The 22437-nt window shown below is 39.4% G+C and overlaps 1 protein-coding gene across 2 annotated transcripts in view; it reads left to right on the top strand.

Annotated features, from left to right (window-relative positions):
• The window catches only part of TENM1 (teneurin transmembrane protein 1), a 337672-nt gene that overhangs the window by 200150 nt on the left and 115085 nt on the right, over positions 1-22437 (top strand). For both annotated transcript variants that reach the window (XM_075763591.1, XM_075763590.1), the window contains exons 6-11: positions 3581-3733; positions 8944-9143; positions 10588-10798; positions 14285-14386; positions 15441-15635; positions 18979-19179. In XM_075763591.1, coding sequence (XP_075619706.1) covers positions 3581-3733; positions 8944-9143; positions 10588-10798; positions 14285-14386; positions 15441-15635; positions 18979-19179 — 1062 coding nt within the window. The remainder of the gene's footprint in view (positions 1-3580; positions 3734-8943; positions 9144-10587; positions 10799-14284; positions 14387-15440; positions 15636-18978; positions 19180-22437) is intronic.

Below are 22437 nucleotides of genomic sequence, written 5' to 3'. Positions count from 1 at the left end.
CTGTAGCAGTTCACCACTGACCTTACACACCCTGCCAGTAGCTGAGGTGGTTTACATGCTGCCAAATACAGACTATCTGAGTGCAGGATTTTTCTGGAATGCAAGGTAGGCAGAGCCAAAGTAGCTTTTGCTTTATTTTTAATACCAGTGTAGTCATCAAACCTCAAAGGCTGTTTTTTGCCTTCTGTGGGAACTTGAGATGCATCCAATGATGCATCTTTAGTCATATTGGTGGGGTTTGGTGCTGTTAGTCAGCAGCCAGCCCTCAAAAGTGCTGCAGCCGAGGTCTTTTTGTGTAAACTTCGGTCTGGAAGGCTGAACTTTGAGGAAAGGGCAGAGACCATCGTCACAAAGTGAATTGGTTTTTACCCAACCCGGTCCTAAGTTGGACAGAGTGATGATGTCATCTTCTACTTGGTCTGTGGAGATCTTACACCTGGGCTCTACACATGGGAAATGCAGCTGAGAATCTTACAAATGGATTTATGCTGTGGGAAATGACGTTGTGGCCCACCATTGAATTCCACAGCATTTTCTGTGCCCCTTTGTGTAAAAGGGGAAAAGCAAAAGCCAGAAATCCACTAGTAAAATCTAAGAGAGAATGACTCAAAAGAGAAGTTCTTTTGAGATTTTTAATGATATTCAGTACGTGCCTACTTATTTCTAAAGAGATTTGAGAGAGAGTGAGTTCAAAGTTTTATTTAATCTTATTTGGTGAAATATTAGTATATTTAAAACATGATGTACAGATGTTGTAGGAAGCACAGGCTTTGTAGGAATTATGTATACCCTAGGTAAAAGAAAAGTATCGCAGAAAATGAAGAGGCAAGGTAAGGCTGTGTCTGCTGAACAAACATTTATTATTCCCTGTAGATAACTTCTGAAAAAGGTATCTCTAAGAATTAGTGCCTTTACTGCTGTATGTGGTCTGGTTATTACTAGAGCAATACCTGGATCTGAAGGTAATTTCTCAAGAGCTATAGCTAATGTAATGAAAATCGTATTGATTTTAAGATTTGCAAGATGACCGGATTTCTGCAGTGATAGAAGTTATTCAGTTTAATTCAAGTAGACCTTGTTTTCTTAGCAATTAGTTGTTCAAACACTCGGTCTTGCACATTGTTTAACGTGAAGCTGGTCTACCAGTATCCCATGTCATCTCCCACGGACTAGAAGTCTAAGGCTGGCAGAGACCATCATCTCTACAATGCAGTTGGTGTTTCTCTGGGAGAAAACTGACTGTCAAACACACATACAAACAGTTCTGCTAGCTTGCCAAGCTTTGGCACAAACTGTAAAAACAGCAGCACTTGCCTGGCCTGAAGGAAGACAAAGCAAGCAAACTATTCAAATTGGTGCGAATGGATGACAACATGCATAGCGTGTGTAATCTGGAAAAGACATATAGTAAGGAAAAAGCTGCATTACATATTCAGTCTTTGCTTTGTGACGTTCCCTCTGCAGCACATGCAAATGCTGTCTTAGGAAATGAATAATAGCAGCAATGGAAATAGTGTAAGAAACCAACTAGAGTATATTCATGATTCTATAACCGCTAAAAGCTTATTGATGTGCGCAGTTCTGTTTTGCATCTAGTGTTGATATAATATATAATATATGATCTGTTTTGCATTGAGTGCTGATATAATTATTTACATTAGTATAAATGAAATGTACATTCGTTAGTTATCAATCCCATTGAACTTTGTTCCTTTTTGTTGCTATTAACTCTTTAAATCGTAATAATGTCCAGAAGCTCAAGCCAGGAGCAAGAGCCACCTGCTCTAGAGATGTCAAAGCATGTTGACTTTTGTTGTACCTTCTGTATGTAGAAGTAATCTGTCTTGTGGTAATAAGCTCGAAGATCAGAGCTTAGGTCTGTGTGATCTGACTGCAAGACCCTTTTCAAAGTATTAGCAAGGTCCCTTGATGAGTTCAAGTCCACAGAATATGAAGCAAGCCAGGCAAGTCTGTGGCTTGAGATCTCACCACTAACACTGGAGTAAGCTTCTAGTATCTCTTCTGGGGAGTGGGAATTTACTGTCCAGTGGTGTTTCTCCAGAGCTGTTGGTAAAGCAGTGGTTTGAGAATTCAGTAAATTTGAGTCTCTTCTCCTGAAGCCAATATAAAAAATACAAATGTGTCACAAATACTGTCACCTCACTAATTCGATGGAAATGCTCTCGTTTGCTTAATTTGGATTGCGTATCTGTGGCTGGGTGATCCAGGAGTGCACAGATCTGGAGTTAATGATTGTAGGTTGGCAGCTTTGCATTCCTGTGGTAGTTTTGGCAGGCCCTTGCCAGGAACCCATTGAAAGCATGGGGTTTTGCTTTATAATTTAACTTTTCAGCATGCAAGGGAGGCTTGTGAGTAAACACATAGAAAATGGATGATAGACTCTAGGTTTTTTGTTTGTATTGAGATTTTTTTTCCTTAAAGTGTGTGCAAGTACAAAAGAAAACAATGTATTTTCTAAATGCAAGACCCATTCTAGATCACACTTCCTTCTTAGAGTCTCTGGGGTTCCTACAGAATTCAGGATGAGCAAATATATTGCCTTTTAGGCTCCCACTGTGGGCAGATCCTACTCATTGCAAATTGCTACATGTGGCTAAAGAGCCTGCTACTCGGGTTTTGCTCTTTATGTGACAATTACAGCTCCTCTGTGGGAGGTATCCTCAATCCTTATTTTAGTGGGTCATCAGTCCTCCCTGCTGCGTTACCTCAGTGCTAAGGCAACTTCTTCCTTGGAGGAATTTGCCCTCCTCAGTAGAACCTGGGTAATTGTCCAGAATGACTGCAGTACCATCATATTATGCTTAAAATAAGATCCTCTGTTGCTGTCTTTCTCCTCCCATCCTTTGATGCCCAAGATCAGAAATAACAGAAAGGAAAGCAGAAAAAGTGAATGGCTGTGTAGGCAGAGTAGAGTACGCAGCCCCCATGTATGGTTAAAAGGATAGTTTATAACTTCATAAAAGGATTAATTCCCTGCATATATAAATAACAACTATATTTCTGATAATATATATTATAGAATAATTGCATATATTTTAGATCTAGAGCCAGTTTTTTATCTGCAGTGTAATTTTAGAGTAAGTCTATGGAGTCTGTGTTTTTGCTGATGTTTAACCAAAGTGAAAAGATTTGGGAATGCAGTGGGCACAATTGTGGTTAGAACACCACTTTACTTGGTGTCAGTGCTTTAATCAGCAAGCTCTGAGCTCTTTGACAGTTGAAAGCTGAGGGACAGCATTGATACAGCATTAGAATCTGCCACACAATATTAAATTCATTCAACTGTTATCCTTTTAATTGCTAGTATTTCCATTAATTGCTGTAGAAATTCATCACCCTGACCTGGCTGAGCTCCAAAAGAAAGTGTGGAAACTAATTAAACATTGAGTTTTAAGGTAAAGTAGTGAATTGCTCATTAGACCCCTTGAAATTCCGATTTATTACTAACAGAACGAAGTAATACTTGACTTTGCAGAAACTGGGTCATAGCGTTCTTTCTTAGTCTGACTGAAGGTGCTGTAGCTTAGACATCGATTAATTGGTCTTCATTTTTTTGCAGCAGTACACTTGTTTGGTTTAACCTGGCAACTACAGCCTGTTGAAGGGCAGCTCTATGAAAATGGAGTTAGCAAAGGAAATAAAGGAACAGAATCCATGGATACTACTTACTCGCCAATCGGAGGAAAAGTTTCTGATAAAACAGAAAAAAAAGGTATGTATGAATGAGGAGAGGGATGGGTTATGAATATTTAAAAATTATTACAGTTCAGATTCTGTATTTGCTACAGTTTGACAGTATTTTGAGTTCAGGTTCTGTTTTCTCTAGTATAATTTTAAAAGAGATATGAAAAACCCATACCCAGATCGTTTGTTTTAGCAGAACTCTCACTGAAATTAGCAGCCGACCCAAGCCATTAGGAAGGTAATGTTCAATAGCAAGATAATCACCCTTCTTTTGTGAGAGAAGAGAGATAAGAGCATTTGGCTTCTGTCTTAAGCCAGGGGAGGTGAGCCTGTGTTCTCCTTGTTGCCACGCGTGCAAAGGGCTTGATGCTGTGCCTGTCTTGCAGACCAAAGTCGGTCTTGGGCAAAGGAAAACCCTTCGTAGTGACAGGTGGGAGTACGCAGAGGGGTGGAAATGTTAATGCTTTTAAAGGCATCTCGTTCTTGAAGGCATACGCTAAAATACAGCATCCTGTCACATCCTGGCTTAGCCAGTCACAGTGAATCAGCTCACAGGAACCTACTGAGGTTTCCCAAAACTCCTGAGCCAGTCTGGCAGCTCCCTGCTGCCGGAGGACAGCCCAGCTCTGCCTCCGCTCTCTCCCTCTGCCCACCGCAGCGATTGCCTTGTGCACGACCAAGACCCGTCAGTTCTCTACGGCAGCAGAAAATGCCTTCATTTAAAAAATGCAAATAGTCTTTTGCCATGTGAGTGGCTGAACCGGCTCTTGTGAAGGGGCGGAGAAGTGCTGGAGCTGGCACAGGAAAGGAGTAGACCGTGCAGCAAGGCTGTGAAACGGAGAGCAGGACTGTCTCCAAGATGCGCAATTCCTTTCTCTCAAGTCCTGTCATTTAACGTTGTTAGATCGGCAACTCCAATATTAGTTAGAAACTCTGGCCCATGCTTCCCACTGACCACCATGGTGATGCTTTCTGACTGTAAGAAGCAGATGGCCCTCCCGTTTCTTTTTACGATACTCAGGAAAAGTGGATAAATCCAATTAGATCAGAGAAAAGTGCATGGGAGTAGAAGATGAACCCTAGTCTTTCCAGTTGTTAGGAGGAAGGTAAAATTGTACTGAGAGCTCTACAATGATAGGAGATTTCCAGAGCTTTCAAATTTCAGAGCAGAGCAGCAATGTGATTTTGTGCATGCTAGCCAAGATCTATGATTGTAAATATGGGACAAGGTGGGACATTGTTGTACCAGTCCCTCCAGAAGCAAGATTACATCTCACATCAATAGTCTTACAAATCAACGTGGCACAACTGGATAAAGATCATATTAGATAAATGGGCGATAGAAATCTATCTAAGGAGGCAATGATGTTGTTATCCATTTTTTTGTCCCTTAGAATGGATTGGTAGTGAATCACAGTAAATGTTTTATACACTTTTGTATTTTTGTCATGGTGCACCATGGAAAATAGCTCAAATAGTTCTTCTCAACTGCATTAAATCATTTTGTCAATATATTACAGATTTAATAAAAGCTCTTCCAAAGCATTTGGCTTCCAAAGGAGGATGTGCAGAAAAACAAGAAAAACATCAAACACATCAAAAATCTTAAAAATCAGATGCTTGAGAACTGAGAGAAGACTGTGTGAGTCAATAGAGACTCAATGTAGTAGGTAGAAAACCAAACCCCCTGCCTTGCCCCAGGCAATCCCAATGTCTTGTGTAGCTACACAATTCCCCCGCAACACTAAAGCATGGGGGGCTGTGGTAGCAAAGCCATGTCACTGAGGGCTTATCCAGCAGATAAGCTGACCTTTCAGAGGTCAGACTTGACTATAGCTAGACTGTTGTCCCACTTTCACCTTTCATAATCCAAGGTGTATGCTAACAAGGAATATACACTTGGGAAAACACAAGAAAAATCATGTCGGCTTCGTACCAGGCATTAGTACATGCACAGTCTGGTTGTGGCTAATTTCTGCTGGTCTTATTTCTCTCCATCACTTTTAATACATATCAGCAATTTCATTCCCAGTACTCATACCAAATTCTCCCTGTAGATGTGCTGGGAAGGAGGATTTGGAAACGGGCAGCTCCTTCACTACAGCAGGATACCAGAGAAAGTTGATACGTTGCCTGTAAACTTGAAGCCTCTGATGTGATTTCACAGGGATAAATAACCACTGTCAGATATTGTGACCTCCCATTTTCCCAACTCAAAGTAGCGGCAGCATAGAATGCTTTTCCAGACTTTGAAAGTGTATATTTTAACTAATCTTTTAATGAAAATCAAGTTTACAAACCAGCAAGTCAGATTTCTTTAAGAAGTCATTTTATAACACACTGACCCACGGCTATGAGTTAACGTTTTAATATGTAGTAATGTGATTAAAAACTCAGACATCCTATTGATGCTGGTATTTACCAGGGGAGTGCAAGGAGATTGATTGTTTCAGGATCAGTAATAATCAGCATATGGGTACTTTCTTGTGAAGATAATTGGCACCACGCTGTTCAGAGTTTTACTTTCTTGAAGCCAAAAAGAAACCTGTGATAAGGAATCTATATTCTGGTTTAGACTTGCAAGGAAAGTGTGCTTAGAAAGAATAGGGAAGAATTAATACCAGCTGGCAAGATTGGGAGCTGTACAAGGAATTGAGTATAGATAATTAAATGATACTGTGTCGTAAGAAAAATGTTATTATGAGGAAGGTGGGTTTAGAACAAGAGCAGAACTTGTATTGCAGCACTGTAATTTTAAAAGCTTATTTCGGACATTTTCAAGTAAGAGCAAGGAAGTATATGAGGATAGTCTGTGAATACTGTATTTTCAGATGCCTTTTTTGTACAGCCGAATACCTGCTTAGTTCAATTAAGCATAGAAACAGAGCTAAATTCTTTTTCTATAAAGAAAGCACAGTGGCTGAGCGAATATGCAAACATGCACTTCAGACATGGCTCTTACGGTGGCCTTTTCACGCTGTGTGTTGCTGAAAAAATACTTGGAAAGGTAGAGATGCTGCAACTGCACACTTTCATTAGGTGGTAGATAAAGTACATATTTTCATGTTACCATTGTGAACAGCAGCATGCACTTCTTTCCTGTGCAATGAGATAAAAGTAAATCTAAGTGCATCTGTTTTTTTTTAAGAATTACATAAAATAGTTACTAAAGCTAAGGCATTTTCAGCCAAACGTGGAAAAACTCAGAGCTATGCTGTCCTGAGCCTAGCAACACTAACGTGGTATTCAGCATAATTTGATAACATCAGTTAGTGAAAATACTCCCTGACTAAAGACGTAATGCTTTTTATTTTCAACAAAGAAACAGGCCTTCTCACTTCAACAAACTAAGAAGCAGTTACTGTATTTTAAAGGACCTTGAACACCGACCAATAATGCCATTAACTTCAAAAATGATACCGTATCCTTGACTTCTTACTTAGCGCTCTATCGTCTTGTAATTGAATCACATTAATTACCATGTGTCAATATCACCAAAAAGTTCCTTAGTGTTTTACTTAACCCAGGGTAATTGCTTGCAAAGAATCATTAAGATTTAATATCTCTGGAGTACTGGAAATAGGGGAAAACGTTTTTAAATTTACATCAGCCAAGTAGGATCTCATATGGGGTGGGAAGGGATCCGCTTTCATTGCCCGACACAGGAAGTTTAATTCTCTTTTCAAAACTCAACATTCAAGATTTTTTCTATGAAGCAAATTGGACAGAAGTCGTTTCACCTTGAACATTGTTCAAGCAGCAATTTGGAAATATTTTAACTCATGAACTAAGTAACTGGTGTATTTTTAGAGTATTAGATTACAAGTTCTGTGCTCTAAAAATAGATGCTCTCATGTGATAAAGTGTTAAAAGTCAGCTCCTAGTTCTTGCTGTAGGTTTGGTGACACAAAGCAGCCGTAAAGCTGGAAGATCCAGTACCCTGAGACTTGCTCCTGCCTTGTAAATTAGGTCTGTATTCATTAAGAACACTAAGTACTTCCTACACTAGTTAAAACCTATGTAAGATCCCACTGGGGATCTTTGTTGTTAATATGTTCAGGAAAAAGCTGGCCCTAGCTTTGCTACTGTTGTTTTCATTTCCAATGGCAATTTATAAAATTTCATGAGCGTTAGGTTGCATTAGATATTTATATGCATTATTGTGAATGGTGAGGCTCCGGTCGCTTTGCTCCTCTTTATCCTTCGCTGTGATACTGGAATAAAATGAAGCATAAACAGATATGGCTGCTGAATTCATCCTTCTTCTCTTGGCTCTTGCCATGCAGCATACTATCCTGCTTTTCTTTCCTAGTAGAGAAAAAAGTATGGAAAAATGAGGTAGAGTTTTGCAAAACTTCCAATGGAATGAGTTCAGATGTTAGCAGGGTTGGGTCTGTGATTTGCAGCATGTCAGGACGCTGATCACAGACAGGCATTAAAATACACAAAGATGTGATACAAGCCAGCAAAGCACGCCAGCTCCAATTTAGTTTGGCAATGACTTCCTTACGCATTCCATTTCCCTTTCTATTTCAGCGCTCTCATACCCACGTGTGAAGTTACATACTGTAGATGTCTGCAAATTTATTGTTAGGCATTACAAAATTATGCCAATTTTCTCTTTAGATTGCCTGTCCCTATCCTCATGCCCCTGTTACGCTTTCACATAGAAAGTCCAAGCCAAACCAGATGTTCTTTATTTCTCCAGGACTAGATTATCACTACCATAATAAAATCATTATGTTTGTGATTAATAGAAATCGAGGCTTTGGACATGGGCTCCAACCTACCAGGTTTGATGGATTTTCTGTCCTCGCTGGTGTCCATTTACGTGGCTGCCCCTTCGGCAGTAGTCTGAAATACGCGCCCGAGGAAGCTCTCCCACTGCCTTCTTTCTGTGCGTTCTCAGTTGAATGAGTTTTGTTTGCATACCTGATAGGTAAAGACCGTGGTTTATGCAGCACCGCTTCTACCTTTTTATATTCAGTGAAGTGTTCCAAGATTTCCAGGGCAAAAATGCTCTGCGACGCCTGTTGTTGTAAATATTGCATGCAAGTTTATTTGTATTTTTCAACTACTTGAATAAAAAAATGCAGTGGTTTCAGTGAAATGCCCTCCGTTTAGAGGTTGTTTTCAATGTATTTCGATATATCTAAGGCACGTTTATACCTCATGACTTATTATCTTCACCCACCATGAGTACACAACTGATTGTTTTGTTTGTTTCTGGAAAATTAGTGCTTCAGAAGGGACGGGCCATAGACACAGGAGAAGTTGAGATCGGAGCACAGGTTATGCAGACGATCCCCCCTGGTTTATTCTGGCGCTTTCAGATTACTATACATCACCCCATGTACCTGAAATTTAACATTTCGCTGGCGAAGGATTCTCTGCTGGGAATTTATGGCAGAAGAAACATTCCACCTACTCACACTCAGGTAATTAGCAATAATACTAATTCTATCGTGCTTCTGTTTTCAAACCGCGGTGGATGCGAATGCTCACGATGCACTTTCAAAGCAGGGAGGGAGGAAGGGACTGGCTGTCACCACACAAAGCAGTCTGTTTCTCCCTTTCTTTTGCTGAGGTCTAGCTATGACCTCACCCCACGCTCCCTCAGAGGAAGGGACAGTGTCGTAGCAGAAAGGTCAGCAGTTGTGACCACCCCGGTGTGACCGTCCGGGCGGCTGGGCTGCTGGGTAGCTCCAGCATCTTCTTTGCGGGGGCAGTGGGATGAAGTACCAGATCATTTGAAAATGCTTTAATCTTTTTATGACTTCATGAAAACAAACAGGTTACATAGGATAAAGAGTTAATAGAAAGAAGAAGGAAAAAAAAAAAAAAAGCTGTTTCTGGTTTCTAATATGAAGACTATTTTTGAGTATTTACTCCTAGGGATTTTGCAGGAGAAAAATCTAGCTAAGCAGTAAGAATATGCAACATTGCTGGTCACGTTCAACAACTTTTTTTTAGGCTTAATCTATTTGGCATACGAAGCTGTCATTTCTATGGATAAGAGATTTTTTCAGCTTTCTTGTAGCAGGATCACACTCCATAGAGTGTGATAAACTTATATATGGAATCATGGAAAGATTGTTTAGAAGAGAGCTCTGGAGATCATCTAGTCTAACATCAAAAATTATTTACTAGAGTTTTAGTCTTAGAAATAAGGGCTTTTGGCTGTCACTGACTTTAATTGAAGCTGGGTCTTCAACTGAGGTAAAGTTGAACTGAAAATCAGAATGCCTAGAAAAGCCTAGAGAAATACATACATTTTTTGAACAGGGATTCATGGAAAGGTTTACATCTGTGATGTTTTGAGGTTAACTGGTTTTAAGGTTGTCAGTATCATCTTGGTTAGGTATTAAGAGCTTCCATGTAAAAAATAGATACTTATTTGCTTTAATACCATTAAATATAAATAAAAAGTATATTTAGGTTTTGATTTACGATATTGATATTAAGGGACAAACATTTAAAAATCTGCTATAAAACAATAGCTTCTTTAATCTGTTCTTGGCATTTGAGATGAATCTCTGCATAATGCAAGCACTACAGCTTGGGAATTTTGGAATCATTCCCATTAAAGAGAAGTAATTTTTGAAGTAAATCTGTTGTATTTAGTGCAGCAGGTCTGAACTTACCCTGCCATAGCAAACAGCAGGTTCTGATGCCAGGTTTCTGACCTACTGTAACGCTTTTTATATGGAACCTGAAGCTAAATGGACTAGGTTATGCAACTGCTGTCCACGTTGGTGAATACTTGGTCAATCAGGCAAGTCCTCCTAAGATTTCAACTGTTTATTCTTGTTCGAATGAGACGTGCAGAGTAGATTCATAAAAATTTGCTAGGTGGTTAATTTTTGCTCATTATTATTTCAGTTTGATTTTGTAAAACTGATGGATGGAAAACAGTTAATTAAACAGGAACCAAAAAACTCAGAGGAGCCTCAGCAAGCTCCCAGGAACCTGATCTTAACTTCACTGCAAGAGACAGGTTTCATTGAGTATATGGATCAAGGAGCTTGGCATATGGCATTCTACAATGATGGAAAGAAGGTGGAGCAAGTGTTTGTACTAACTACAGCGATTGGTAAGAACAATGACAATAAAATTGTTACTCAGATTACTACATTGGAAAGCTGTATTTGAAAAGAAGTTATTGACCTTGATTCCAGCTTAAGTATTCTCTTAAATATGTTTTATTTCAGCTTAATTTAATTAACCGCAGTGTTAAAAACTTCATGTTTATGCCAATATTAGACAACTAGCAACAGTTGTGTATTAAAGATGGATGTTATCAAATTAATTAAGTGTGAAGTTTTCGTGCATGTGTGTGTTAAGATTTTTATACAATAGTTTAAATGCTTGAGTAATTTCTGGTGTTATCTTGCTCAAAGTATAAGAGATTATGTCTGCCCTCTCTATTTACATGGGAACCATAAATTCTACAAAAATTATCCAGGCTTTAAGTTTTTATTTCCAATATTTTGGTCAGTTAGAAAAATCTAAAAGGCAGCTTTTGTGGATTTGGTTGTGATTGTTGTTTGATGGATGGATGCTTTTGTTTTATGCAATTATTCAAATGTACCATTTTGTTTGGAACACAGAAGGCAAATATAGGAGACATTGTCCTGGTGGTATATCAAATCCCTGCTGCTTTTTTAATACATATAGGTGGACAACTGTTTGCAACTGTAGGTGTTGTTAGTGAGCAGTGCTCACACATAGGGTTTCTTTGGAATTTAAATTTAGGTAAAGTGTTGTATTTATGACAGTCTCGGTTTGCTGCAAGACTTTAACCACTATGCCCTTTAGTTAACCTGTTCTACCATATGTTTAGCAAGATGTCTTTACTAGTAATGGACATGCCATCTGCTCTTTAGAACAATTGGATGCTATTTTTGTTTGATGGCAAACACCTTGCAGAGCAGGACAGTATGATTCAAATACCAAGATTTTGAAGGACTTGCAGGAAAACCCATGAAAAATTGAGATAGAATTGTAATGACTGGGTTTTGTTTAAAAGTTCATATTTGCTCTGTTTGGAAACGTGAATCTTTTATGAGCAAGAAAAAATGCCATTATTCAATGCCATATGAGAAAACAATATTCAAGCAATTTCTGAAGCATCTTCTCAGATGCTCTGTGAAGAGCATAAAACCTGGCCAAACTCCAGTCCAGATCAGAATCCAAATACCTGCTCCCTTCTTTATTTCTGGTGTAAGACAGCAGTGTTTATACAGGAGGGTTTAACCAATATTTCATCGTTAAGTAGCATACCGTCTCAAAAAAAAAAAAAAAAAATGGAATGGAATGGAATGCTGCACTTTGGTTCTTGTTACATTTGGTGACAAAGAAGTTGTCCATCCCTGCTCTGGCCAATGATCAGAACAGACTGAGTCAGAGGGGAGCAGTGAGAGCCACAGTGCAGCCAGGAATCCTTATACTTCATCTCAGAAATGGCTTCAAGAAGACATTTTGGGGAAAAAGAGGGTTCATGCTGCAAGAATCTATTGCTGATGCAGTAGCAAATAGTGCTAGCTATTGCGTTTTTCATAACCTGTCTATCTTCTTCTTATACTTTTCTTTGCATAATGGTTCTTGGTTGTTTCTTTGGGGGTTTCCACACAAAAAAAATAAAAAAAATAAAAACCACCAAAAACAAAACACCACAAAACCCTTGAGCTATACTCCTTACCCCAGACTGGGCTGGAGTCATATTTGACATCTCTGCTGACAAAGGAATCAACCAGGACCACAGATTGAAACTCCTAGAATAGAGCAAGAGCTTGGATGCATCTCTGCTGTATGCTACTGTTGGCTGTGTGAAGCTGTCATGCCCTCCTCGTGAGCATCCCTTAGGTAGCGTTTCAAGTTGCTCAATGTTAGTTATGTACAAAATTGATTTCGCTGACACTTTAGCTAAAGGTCTGATCAGATTTTCCCTTGAGGGGGGTAATTTGCATGCAAAATCTGGCATGCCTCAAGTCCTTTCATGGGCTGAATAAAGGCCAGCCCAAACTGGACATTGCATTGATGGGGAGTAACTTTTCAAACTGTTAATTCTTCATTTCAGATCAATGTAGGGATCATTTACGGCGTGATTCTGGAAAACTGAGAAGACAGGCAAATGTACCCATGGAGCAGGGCAAGACTTCATAATGATCAGTAATACATAAAAATTAATAACAATCAGCATATCTGTGAAAAACCTTACATCTGAAAGTGAGCTGGTTTTTTGACTTTGAAAGAGACATCCATGTACAGGCTGTGGATATCTGATTAACAGATACATATCAAATACCTATTCTTTGGTATAAACTGATAGCCAAAAAGGAATGTTTTTAAATAACAGTAGGAGCTTTCAAGAGGAACCAATCCTTATCTGTCCCAGTGTCTGTAAATAAGATCAAAATAAACTTATTTCATTTATTCATATTAGTTGTAGGATGTGCTTATAATACATCTTTTGACAAGTTACATGTGAGCTAAAAAGTATATCAGATTTGCTTAGATTAAATATTCCAATGGTATGCCCTTTCATGAGAGAAGTTTTTCCTCCCAGCTCACTTGCCATGGACAGCTTCAAAAAGATTTGGGGTTTCTTCTTTTTCCTCCTACAGTTATTTTGTGGGAAAGCAGTCATGTTTCCCATCTTCCTATAGCCAGAGGTACATCCCCACGTCTGGCAGCGCACGTGCCCGTACAACAGTTGGGATTCCCACTGGTCTGTAGCCCCTCTCCCGCCCTGCACAGAACCTGCGCGGGCTGCAGACCCTCAGTCCTAGTGCTGGCCTTGCGGTCACCTGCTCTGCATGGGAGCATCTTAGCCTTGGATTTGCTTCGTATTCTTTACGTAAAATCCATATAAATCTGTGAATCCACTGAATTCCTGTAGGAAATACATGTGTAAATTAAAAACAGCTAATCCGTGTACAGATGTGAGCCTGTCCCCAGACGTGTGAGGTTAAGTGGTTTACTATCCAAAGCTGTGTGATGAAACATGGGCAAGTTTAAGATCAGAATTGAAGGTGGGTTTTTTTCCTTGAAATCTAGTTCATAGTCTTTTATTGCATTGAGTTTCATCACCGTACAAAAGACTTTTTTTTTTTTTCTCCATCTGATTGTATAGAAGTGGAAATCCTACCCTCCTCCAAGGAATTCAATTCACATGGTTCAAATGAACACCATAGAAGGCAATTTACTCTATAAACAGGTTTCAAACAAATTACTTTAGCAATAAAAGAGTTTAAGGTGGACATTTTTCAGCAAATACTCTGGTTCTTGCAGTGCTTTTAATGGTGGTAAATTTTACATGAACACTTACTTTAAAAGCTTTTTGGTGTAATATAAATGATGCACTTGTTATCTCGAAGCTGTCAAGACAAAATCTAATATTTGTAAGCTGCTTGAACAGGAATTTTGTTTTATGCTCCCTATGAATGAAAATGGGCCTTTTACTGCTTCTGCACCTATTTGTATGTTGAGATGTGTCCTGCAGTGTGGTGAAGATGCCATTCATTTCAAATTCAAACAATTTGTTTTTTTCTTTGTGCACAACTCTCTGAATAAACAGAAATCCTGGATGACTGCTCTACTAATTGCAATGGGAATGGAGAATGTATCTCGGGGCACTGCCACTGTTTCCCAGGATTCCTCGGTCCTGATTGTGCAAAAGGTAATCTCATATTAACTGACCCACAGTGCATGGCAGGGCTCATGATTATGGTGTCTGTCTGCTGGCCTTGCAAAGATTCAAAGTGATTAAAGGAGATTAAATTCCTTTTTCCAGCCAGATGGCAGATACAACACGAGCACACACGTAGAAAGTTTCTTTGTGCTGTATTCGAGCTAAGATGTATCAACCACTTCTCTCTCCCTCTTTGAGAGTTATAGATTCCTCCATCCCTCTTTGCGTGATTATGAAATACAGTTTTTAATAAGTGTGTTAGCTTAGCAGAATGTTTTCTGTTAGTGGCAAACGGTTTCACTTTGGAGAAGGTTGCATGAGTCGGTCAAATGCTTCTGTGGTCTTAACTTGAACAGAGTGTAGAAGAGAAACTTGAAGCAACTTAGAGACTGTTTCCCAGCATTTGGGGCAAAACACATGCTAAAATGATTGTACGTGACCTTATTTCTGTTTCAGATATTTCTGTCGGTATTATCCATCGTCTACTGCATATGATGTCTGGAAGTTCTCATGTTTTTCCAATGTTTCCTCAAATTTAGGATTGGCTTTATTTTTTAAGAGCTTGATTGGCTCAGAAATTGATACTGGATTGTAAAATTAAGCTTCCACATCGCTGGTTTACATGCAGATCAGCAATGGCTAAAACTTCTGTAGTGTTAAATCTACTTAGAAGAAAGAAGAGAGCAGGATCTTGCTTCAGTTCACAGGGAAGAAATATTAATCTTACTGAAAATCATAAGCAGGCTTCATTGTGCATATTTTCTGCAGAGGCCAATAAAGGAGAGAGAATTATTTTTATCTTCTGAGATATCCCATTTCGGGTCAAAATTAAGGTGTACTAGTGAAGCAGACTGAGGAGAAGAGGGCATTGTATTACTGTTGCACTACCTAGTTCAAAGATTTCAGTCTGTCACAACCCTTGAATCAACTGGAGGATCGGGGGGCTGCAGTGGAAAAGCAATTTTACAGAACGATAAATGCAATATATGTTAATCTATGTAAGTGTGTAAATCCATTAAAAAGGTCAATCTGCCTTCTTCAGATTCCTGTCCAGTGCTGTGCAGCGGAAATGGAGAATATGAGAAAGGTCACTGTGTGTGTCGAAATGGGTGGAAGGGACCAGAGTGTGATGTTCCAGAAGAACAGTGTATTGATCCGACCTGCTTTGGCCATGGCACTTGTATCATGGGCGTCTGCATCTGTGTCCCTGGCTACAAAGGAGAGATTTGCGAGGAAGGTTTGTGAAGTTTCCCTCTCTGTAGTTAGAGGATTTGATTTTTGTCTTTAATCTCCAAACCTGCTTTAAGGTAGTTAAGAACTCATGTGGATGTGCGGAGCTTACTGTGAAGCAGTACTGTTTTGCTCGGAAGCACCTTTGCTGTCTCATAGAAAGTTATGTTGAGAAGGTTACCAAAGGTCAAGGCCTTCAGGTCTCGGTGCCAGTCAGTGGAAGCTGATCACGTAATTTCCAAGATTCGCATTTTTGTTCTAAAAGATTAAAGTTGTTTAATGTTGTCTAATAAGACTGTGTAATAATTGTAGCGTGGGTGGTCCCCTGAAACACTCAGTTTCTCTTTCAGTCCAGGAGAACTCTAGTTCTCGGATGATTTCAGTTCGCTCCCTCCATTGAATCTCAGTAGCAAGAACAGAACCGGGTGGAGGTTTTGCCTTTCAGCAAGCAGTGTATCCTCAGTCCTCCAAAAGGTTCCTGTAAAACATCCCAGCAAGCAACGATTCCTTTTTTTGTGTGTGTGAAAGTTGTGAGACCATCTTTGTTTGTCTCCACTTTTCTTCTCTCGGGCTCCAGATACATTTTTCAGGAAGGGTGGCTGGCGTCCCCAGTCCTCCCTGCTGCCAGTAACCTCAGTCCCTCGGCACACCCTCGGCTGTCAGAGAGCCCGTGCAGACTTTTTTACTTGGCCAAAAGCTATGGGTAAGAGAGTCAGAAAATCCCTTAAGCAAAATACGATGTGGTGGTTCTCCAAAGTAATCAGCAGAGCATAATCAGCTTTTCCCTTTCTTCACTCTGTTGCATCTTAGATTTTTCTGCGAAGAATGTACTGACTATATAAAGCCAAAAGAGCAGCAAACAGTTCCCGTTTACCAGACCATATTGTGTAATTCTGTTGTCATATGTCATTTTTACTGTGAGCCTGTGTTCAGGGTACTAAACTGGCATCCTTTAAGGCTTGGCTAATAAAAAGCGGGAAATGCTGAGAACAAGTAATTGTGCTTCTTCTGGTTGTCGTACGGCTGTGTCTCTGCCCTCATCTGTGGGAAGAAGCAGTTGTTGTTTGCCTCTTAGCATTTCTGAGATAGCTCATCAGCTTTGACTTTCTTCCCCTGTGCAGAGCCTCGGAAAGCAGAACTCTTCTTCATGCTTGCCCTGGTTTGATGATTTTTCACTAGTCCCCTTAGCCTGAAGCTAGTGACAGCATACTTTGTGCTTCCTGCTATATAGATTTTAGGTAATTCTTTTGAGTAGCACACAGAGGTTTTTTATGTGGCTTGAATTCTCTAGTCAGAAAAATGTCCAGGATGGATTTGATGGATTTGACATACCTGGTACGGTTCTTAAAGGGAGGATCAAGAGAATGCTTCTGACATGCTCCGTTGTTGGTAGTTTCAGAAACGGACAAAAACAAGAAAACCCAAATGGGAGAAAGCAAGTAATACACAGATTTACTCACTGAGGCCATGATGCCGAACAAGCTGGTGAGAGGCTGGCTGCTCTTCCCAGTGCTTGCTTTCTTGCCATAACATGATCCTGCAAAATGGTTGAAAAAAGTAATTGAGCTAAATGTATTCAGCCAGCTATTGAAACTAAGAGTGTGAAAACATTGGATTTTTAAAGTGAGAGACATATTTCAATTTTTTTAAAAAAGGTGAAATTATCTAGAAATAGGATTGATGAAACAAACCTGTGCAACCAAGTACAGTGGGATTTTATTGTAGCAGTGTGTTCACGGCATGACTGTTCAGTTCACCGTACCGTACAACATAATTTGTACAGCAGCGGAAGTAATTCTGTCAGGAATTCAGATTACATTATTGTATGTAAATATGAGTTTAGTATTATAGCAGCATTGTTAACGTAGCAGACATACTAAGAGCTGTGCTATCCAGGGAACACCGGTAGCTACATGTATTCAATGCTATGGGAGTCCTTTGGATTTGTCCCATCACGTTATCATTACTAAAGCAAGTGATGCTTTTTAAACTGTTTATGGAGTCAATTAATTTTAAAAGATCAGCAAAATAAAGAGCTGTCTCAGGATGAGAGAAAATTGCCAAGTATTTTTGTCTTATGCTTAGCAAGATATGCGTTGTCCTGCTTCCTCTCTTCCAGAATTACATTGTGCTGTGCACAAGCCTGGAAGGCTGAAAAAGATACAAAATAAAACTTGAAATAATGTGTTGAATTGATGGCACAGCAGCTCAAAAGATAAAGCATCACTTCTTTATTCTTAGGTCAAAAGATCCTATAAACTGGAGGCCGTTAATCTCTACGTCTGAAGTATTTAGTCTTCCTTTACTGAAGCAGAGAGCATCTCTTCATTTGTGTAGCACAGAATACTGTTTACGTTTACAATTTAATTATTAAAAACAGTACTTGTGCCAATGATTGAAAAATACATACAAGAACTTTCAAAGTGCCTCTTTAACATCAGTCTGAAGCATGATCCAGCATGAACAGGCTTGTGGCTAATTGTTTCGCATGCTCGGACCCCACAAATGCAGCCTTCCTGCAGCCTCCAGAGATCGCGGGCTGTGTTCTGCTTCAGATCTGTCTTGTTAAAGAAATGCTGGGGCTTCATGAAGGAATATGCTGATTATACAGGACTAACCAGCTGATTTAAATTCTTCTACAGAGCTCCTGAATTTTTCACTAGGAATAGTTTAATCCAAATTGAGAACAAATTTAGCTCTTTGTCTGTTTGCAAATTGTTCATCAGTATGTTATGACTTTTATGAATCTGTTCATTATCTGCAATTGCCCAGCACATACTTTTTATGAGAGTATGAGATTTTTTTACAGCAAGCATTCAGTCAGAGATTCACTACTCAGGGTTAGTGGATGACCATTTTTTTAATATCAAATTTTCAGCTGTAGAGATAGCTTTCCACAAGAAGATGAAAGAATAAATCTTTCTTTTCCCTGATGTAAATAAAACACAGTGCACAAATACCCAAATGGAAATGCAGTGCACAATTGTAGAAGTAATTATTAATTGTTCCAGTTCTTTCCCAGCCCTGCTACCGAAGCACAAACTTGGGCTGATAGATTTGTGTTGGGAATCTGCATTTTAAAAACAAGACAATGTCCTTGACAAGCAGAATCATATGATCTCTAACACTCTACATGCTTGCTTTTTTTCTTGTTTTTGGCTTATACTTTTGCACAGATGTTAGCGTAGACTGGTTTTTTTTTTTTCCTTGTGTTAGTTAACATCGTTTCAGTTTGGGTATTTGCACAAAAATCACCCGATTAATCTGAATCCCTGATGTCGTATTGCACGAGGAAGCCACTGTAGAGGTGCAAGTTGTATGCTCTAAGTTGTATATTCCCTGCTTTCCAGAGGACTGCTTGGATCCGATGTGCTCTGGCCACGGTGTGTGCGTTCAAGGGGAGTGTCACTGCTCCACGGGCTGGGGCGGCGTGAACTGTGAGACGTCGCTTCCCGTGTGCCAGGAGCAGTGCTCGGGGCATGGGACTTTCCTCCTGGACACGGGACTCTGCAGCTGTGAACCGCAGTGGACGGGTTCAGACTGTTCCACAGGTATGCTGGAGATTTTATTTTTTCAGTAATGCTTATGCTTTCTGTTTGACTCGTGAAAGAAAGTGGTTGCTATTACTGTGCTAGTATGAATTTAAAAAAAACAAGATAGGGATGAACCTGGGGTGCTGTGGCATGGCACTTAATGGGCCTGTCAGCACCTGGCTTTCTGGTGACAAGGACAGAAAGGCTTTTTCTCTGTGACAAGAATGTTGACTGCCTGATGGCGTGCCAGCGAGGACAGTAGTCCTGCAAGGATGGAAGTGCCTCCCGGCGTGGATTGGAGTTAAGCATGACTCTCGCATGAGATGTTGAGCACTTAATCAGGCTCGTGCAATGAGAGAATCCACAACTTTGAGAGAGAGTAGGAGGATATAAAAAAAAAATGGTCTCAATGCAGTGACTGATGAGGAAGAAGGCTCTGTCAAAAAATCTTTAAACAAAAATGACCATCCATTCTCTCATGCTGGGATAAAAACTCTTTTCTTTCTTAGAGGACCATCAAGGTTTGATCCCACTGAATTTGATTAAGACTTGAAATGGATTTCCTATGTGCTTTGTACATTTACGTTTCATTTTCTTGAAATAAATGCACTCTGGACATTTTACTCCGTAATGGAGCATGTCATTACCGATGTACGTGCTACTATTTTTTTCCCCTATAAAGCTCACAAAACCAGAATCTCAGATGATAAGTAGCGCATCCCAGTACAGAATAGATCCAAATGACAGATTTGCTGAATACTGTGGAATACAACCAGTCATCCAAGTCACCAATTTTTCTTAGAAATCATCATTCAAAAGAACACTTGGAACAGTATAAATTTCCATTCAGACCTTTAAAGTGTACGGTTATTGTGATCTTCAAGTTGGGGCTTATGAAATCCCATTCCCTGATAACTTTTTAAGCAACAAAATACTGACCTGCTAATGATTTTCAGTGTTTCTTACGAAGACCCTGCATTCATTCTACACTCCAAAGCTAGTGCATATAATTTCAGTCCGACACTGTCGGATATGGTACCTGCTTTGATAAGAATTGACTTTTTATTGGCTTTCAGCAAAAGCCTGGTTGCTGGCACTTTTATCATGTGTTTTATTATGTGTTAAAAATATTCCCTGAAGGTTAGTAATATCGTAGTACTTCCATTAATGAAGCAAATAATCAGGAAAGATGCTAGCTATGTACTAATTTCTTTACTCACAAAATATGCAAACTAATTCTGTTCTAATACAATGCTATTGTAGCTCAAAAAGAGATGTTAATCTCCAATAGGTCCGTTGTGTCAGCTGCATGGGGCGATTAGATACTAAGTAAGGGAACAAAGAGCTAATAAATAACTGCAGTGAAGAGGCTTTTATCTTGTGTGCTAGGAACATTGTTTTCATGTTTGCCTCACCTCCAAAGCTGTTTTGATTAATTTTTAGAAGAAAAGTAACTTTTTTCCTTACCTCCATCAACCAGTAGGGAAAATACCCCTCTTCATCCCTACTGTCCTCTGAGTTATCAAAGAATGCTTTTACAGCCGCCAACAGGTATCCCTCCTTATAGCTAGATACTTAGAATTCTTCTTTCAAATGTGTCTTCATAGGTGTCAGACTAGATTCAGGATTGTTGTGGCAAAACAGTGAGTGTTAGACTGAAGTATAGATGTTCATTTGAGCTTGAGACTTTCTTCCTAGGATCAGTGATTGCCGTGCATGCTGGAAGTAAAGCTGGGTTTAGTGAGGAAGGAAAACATCAGATGAGTACATCAACAAGGTCAGAATAAACGAGCTGTCATGTGCAAATGAAAAAAATCATGACATTCTGTATAATTAAGAGGATGAAAAGGGTAAACCACAGGCTGCTCATCTGGAATCAGACAACAAGGAAAGCTTTGTAACTGGTAGACGAGCGGTCTCGCAGCCTGCCTCAAACCCTTGCACTTTCCCCGCCATCTCTGTACCATGTCATTGTCGCTACTCTGAAAATTTGCCTTTCTGTATCACCTTGAAGAATATAGGCTCCTGTCCTGATGATTTCTGCATTCCCCAGCAAATTCCAAATACTTTCAAAATAAAAGGATAAATTATTTTAAGTTTTATGTTTTTTCTAAATAGGAATTAATATATTTTGCTGTAATTTAAAAAGGAGAAATAACAAAGGTGCCAGAATGTTTTTGAGTGCGTTATCCCAGATACACTGTGGCACACCTAAAGAGAGATGAGGCATCTCTATGATACCTCCACTACCTACACTGTGGCACACCTAAAGAGGGATGAGGCATCTCTATGATACCTCCACTACCTGCCCATCTCTAACTCTTCAAACAATAAGAAATACCATTTTGCAATTGGCAGACTGGGGAAAGACAGAAATCAGTGTGGACATGGAGGAACAGAGGTGAAAGGTGAGTGTGTGACCCATGCATATCCTGAAGGATTGCCAACATTTGGAGCCCCAGCCTGAGATCCGGAATCATTCATAGATTTTTGAGGCTAGAAAATACTGTGGTATTCATGCTGTCTGATTTTCTGCAGGACATGTACCAAAAAAAAAAAAAAAAAAAGCATTCTTCAGTTTCTGCTTGACACTCATAATTTCTGTTTAGTTTTTAGAAATTCAACCTTCTCACAAAGACTGAAAGTGAAGGATAGTCTACCATGTCCTTAGGTAAACTGTTCAATTATGTGTGACCCTCTCTGCTAAAAAGTACACCTTCTACTCCCAGTTTGAGTAGGTGAAAAGTCTTACAATTGTGTTTCTTTCTGTGAAGTGAGAGACTGTCAGATTCTTTGTCAAATTCATTACATTCTTTGTCCTTAATGTTTATAAAAAGAGCCAATATTTTAAATTCATTTGCTTCTCGTAAGGCTACATACACACACCCCTCTCTCTACCACTCCCTCTTTCTTTCTCTCTCTCTCTCCCTATCTCTATCTTCACCTCCACGAGAAGAATAATGCAAGAAAAAAAGTTATGTATTTCTTAGGGTTTGGGTAGGCCTTTTGGGAAGTCTGACTGACCACATAAATATGGTCAAACATATGCGTTTTTCTTTTCCTATTGCTTCATTAAAAAATTACATTGAGGGAACACTGAAATTTCAAGCTTAAATATCCAAAGGTCAAAGAAAGACAAAAGAAGATATGTACATGTTAACTAAGTCATCTTTCCTGTGTTTCTTATGAAACAGGATTCGTTTTTCACACTTAAAGAAATGACATTTTGCTAAGGATGTATGATCTGATCATTCAAGCAGTTACTTGCTCTTGGAT

Source organism: Balearica regulorum, chromosome 11 (assembly GCF_011004875.1).
Source record: "Balearica regulorum gibbericeps isolate bBalReg1 chromosome 11, bBalReg1.pri, whole genome shotgun sequence".
In the NCBI taxonomy this organism is placed as follows: Eukaryota; Metazoa; Chordata; class Aves; order Gruiformes; family Gruidae; genus Balearica; species Balearica regulorum.
Note: the sequence above shows the minus strand (reverse complement) of the source record. Positions and strands in the feature narration are given on the sequence as shown.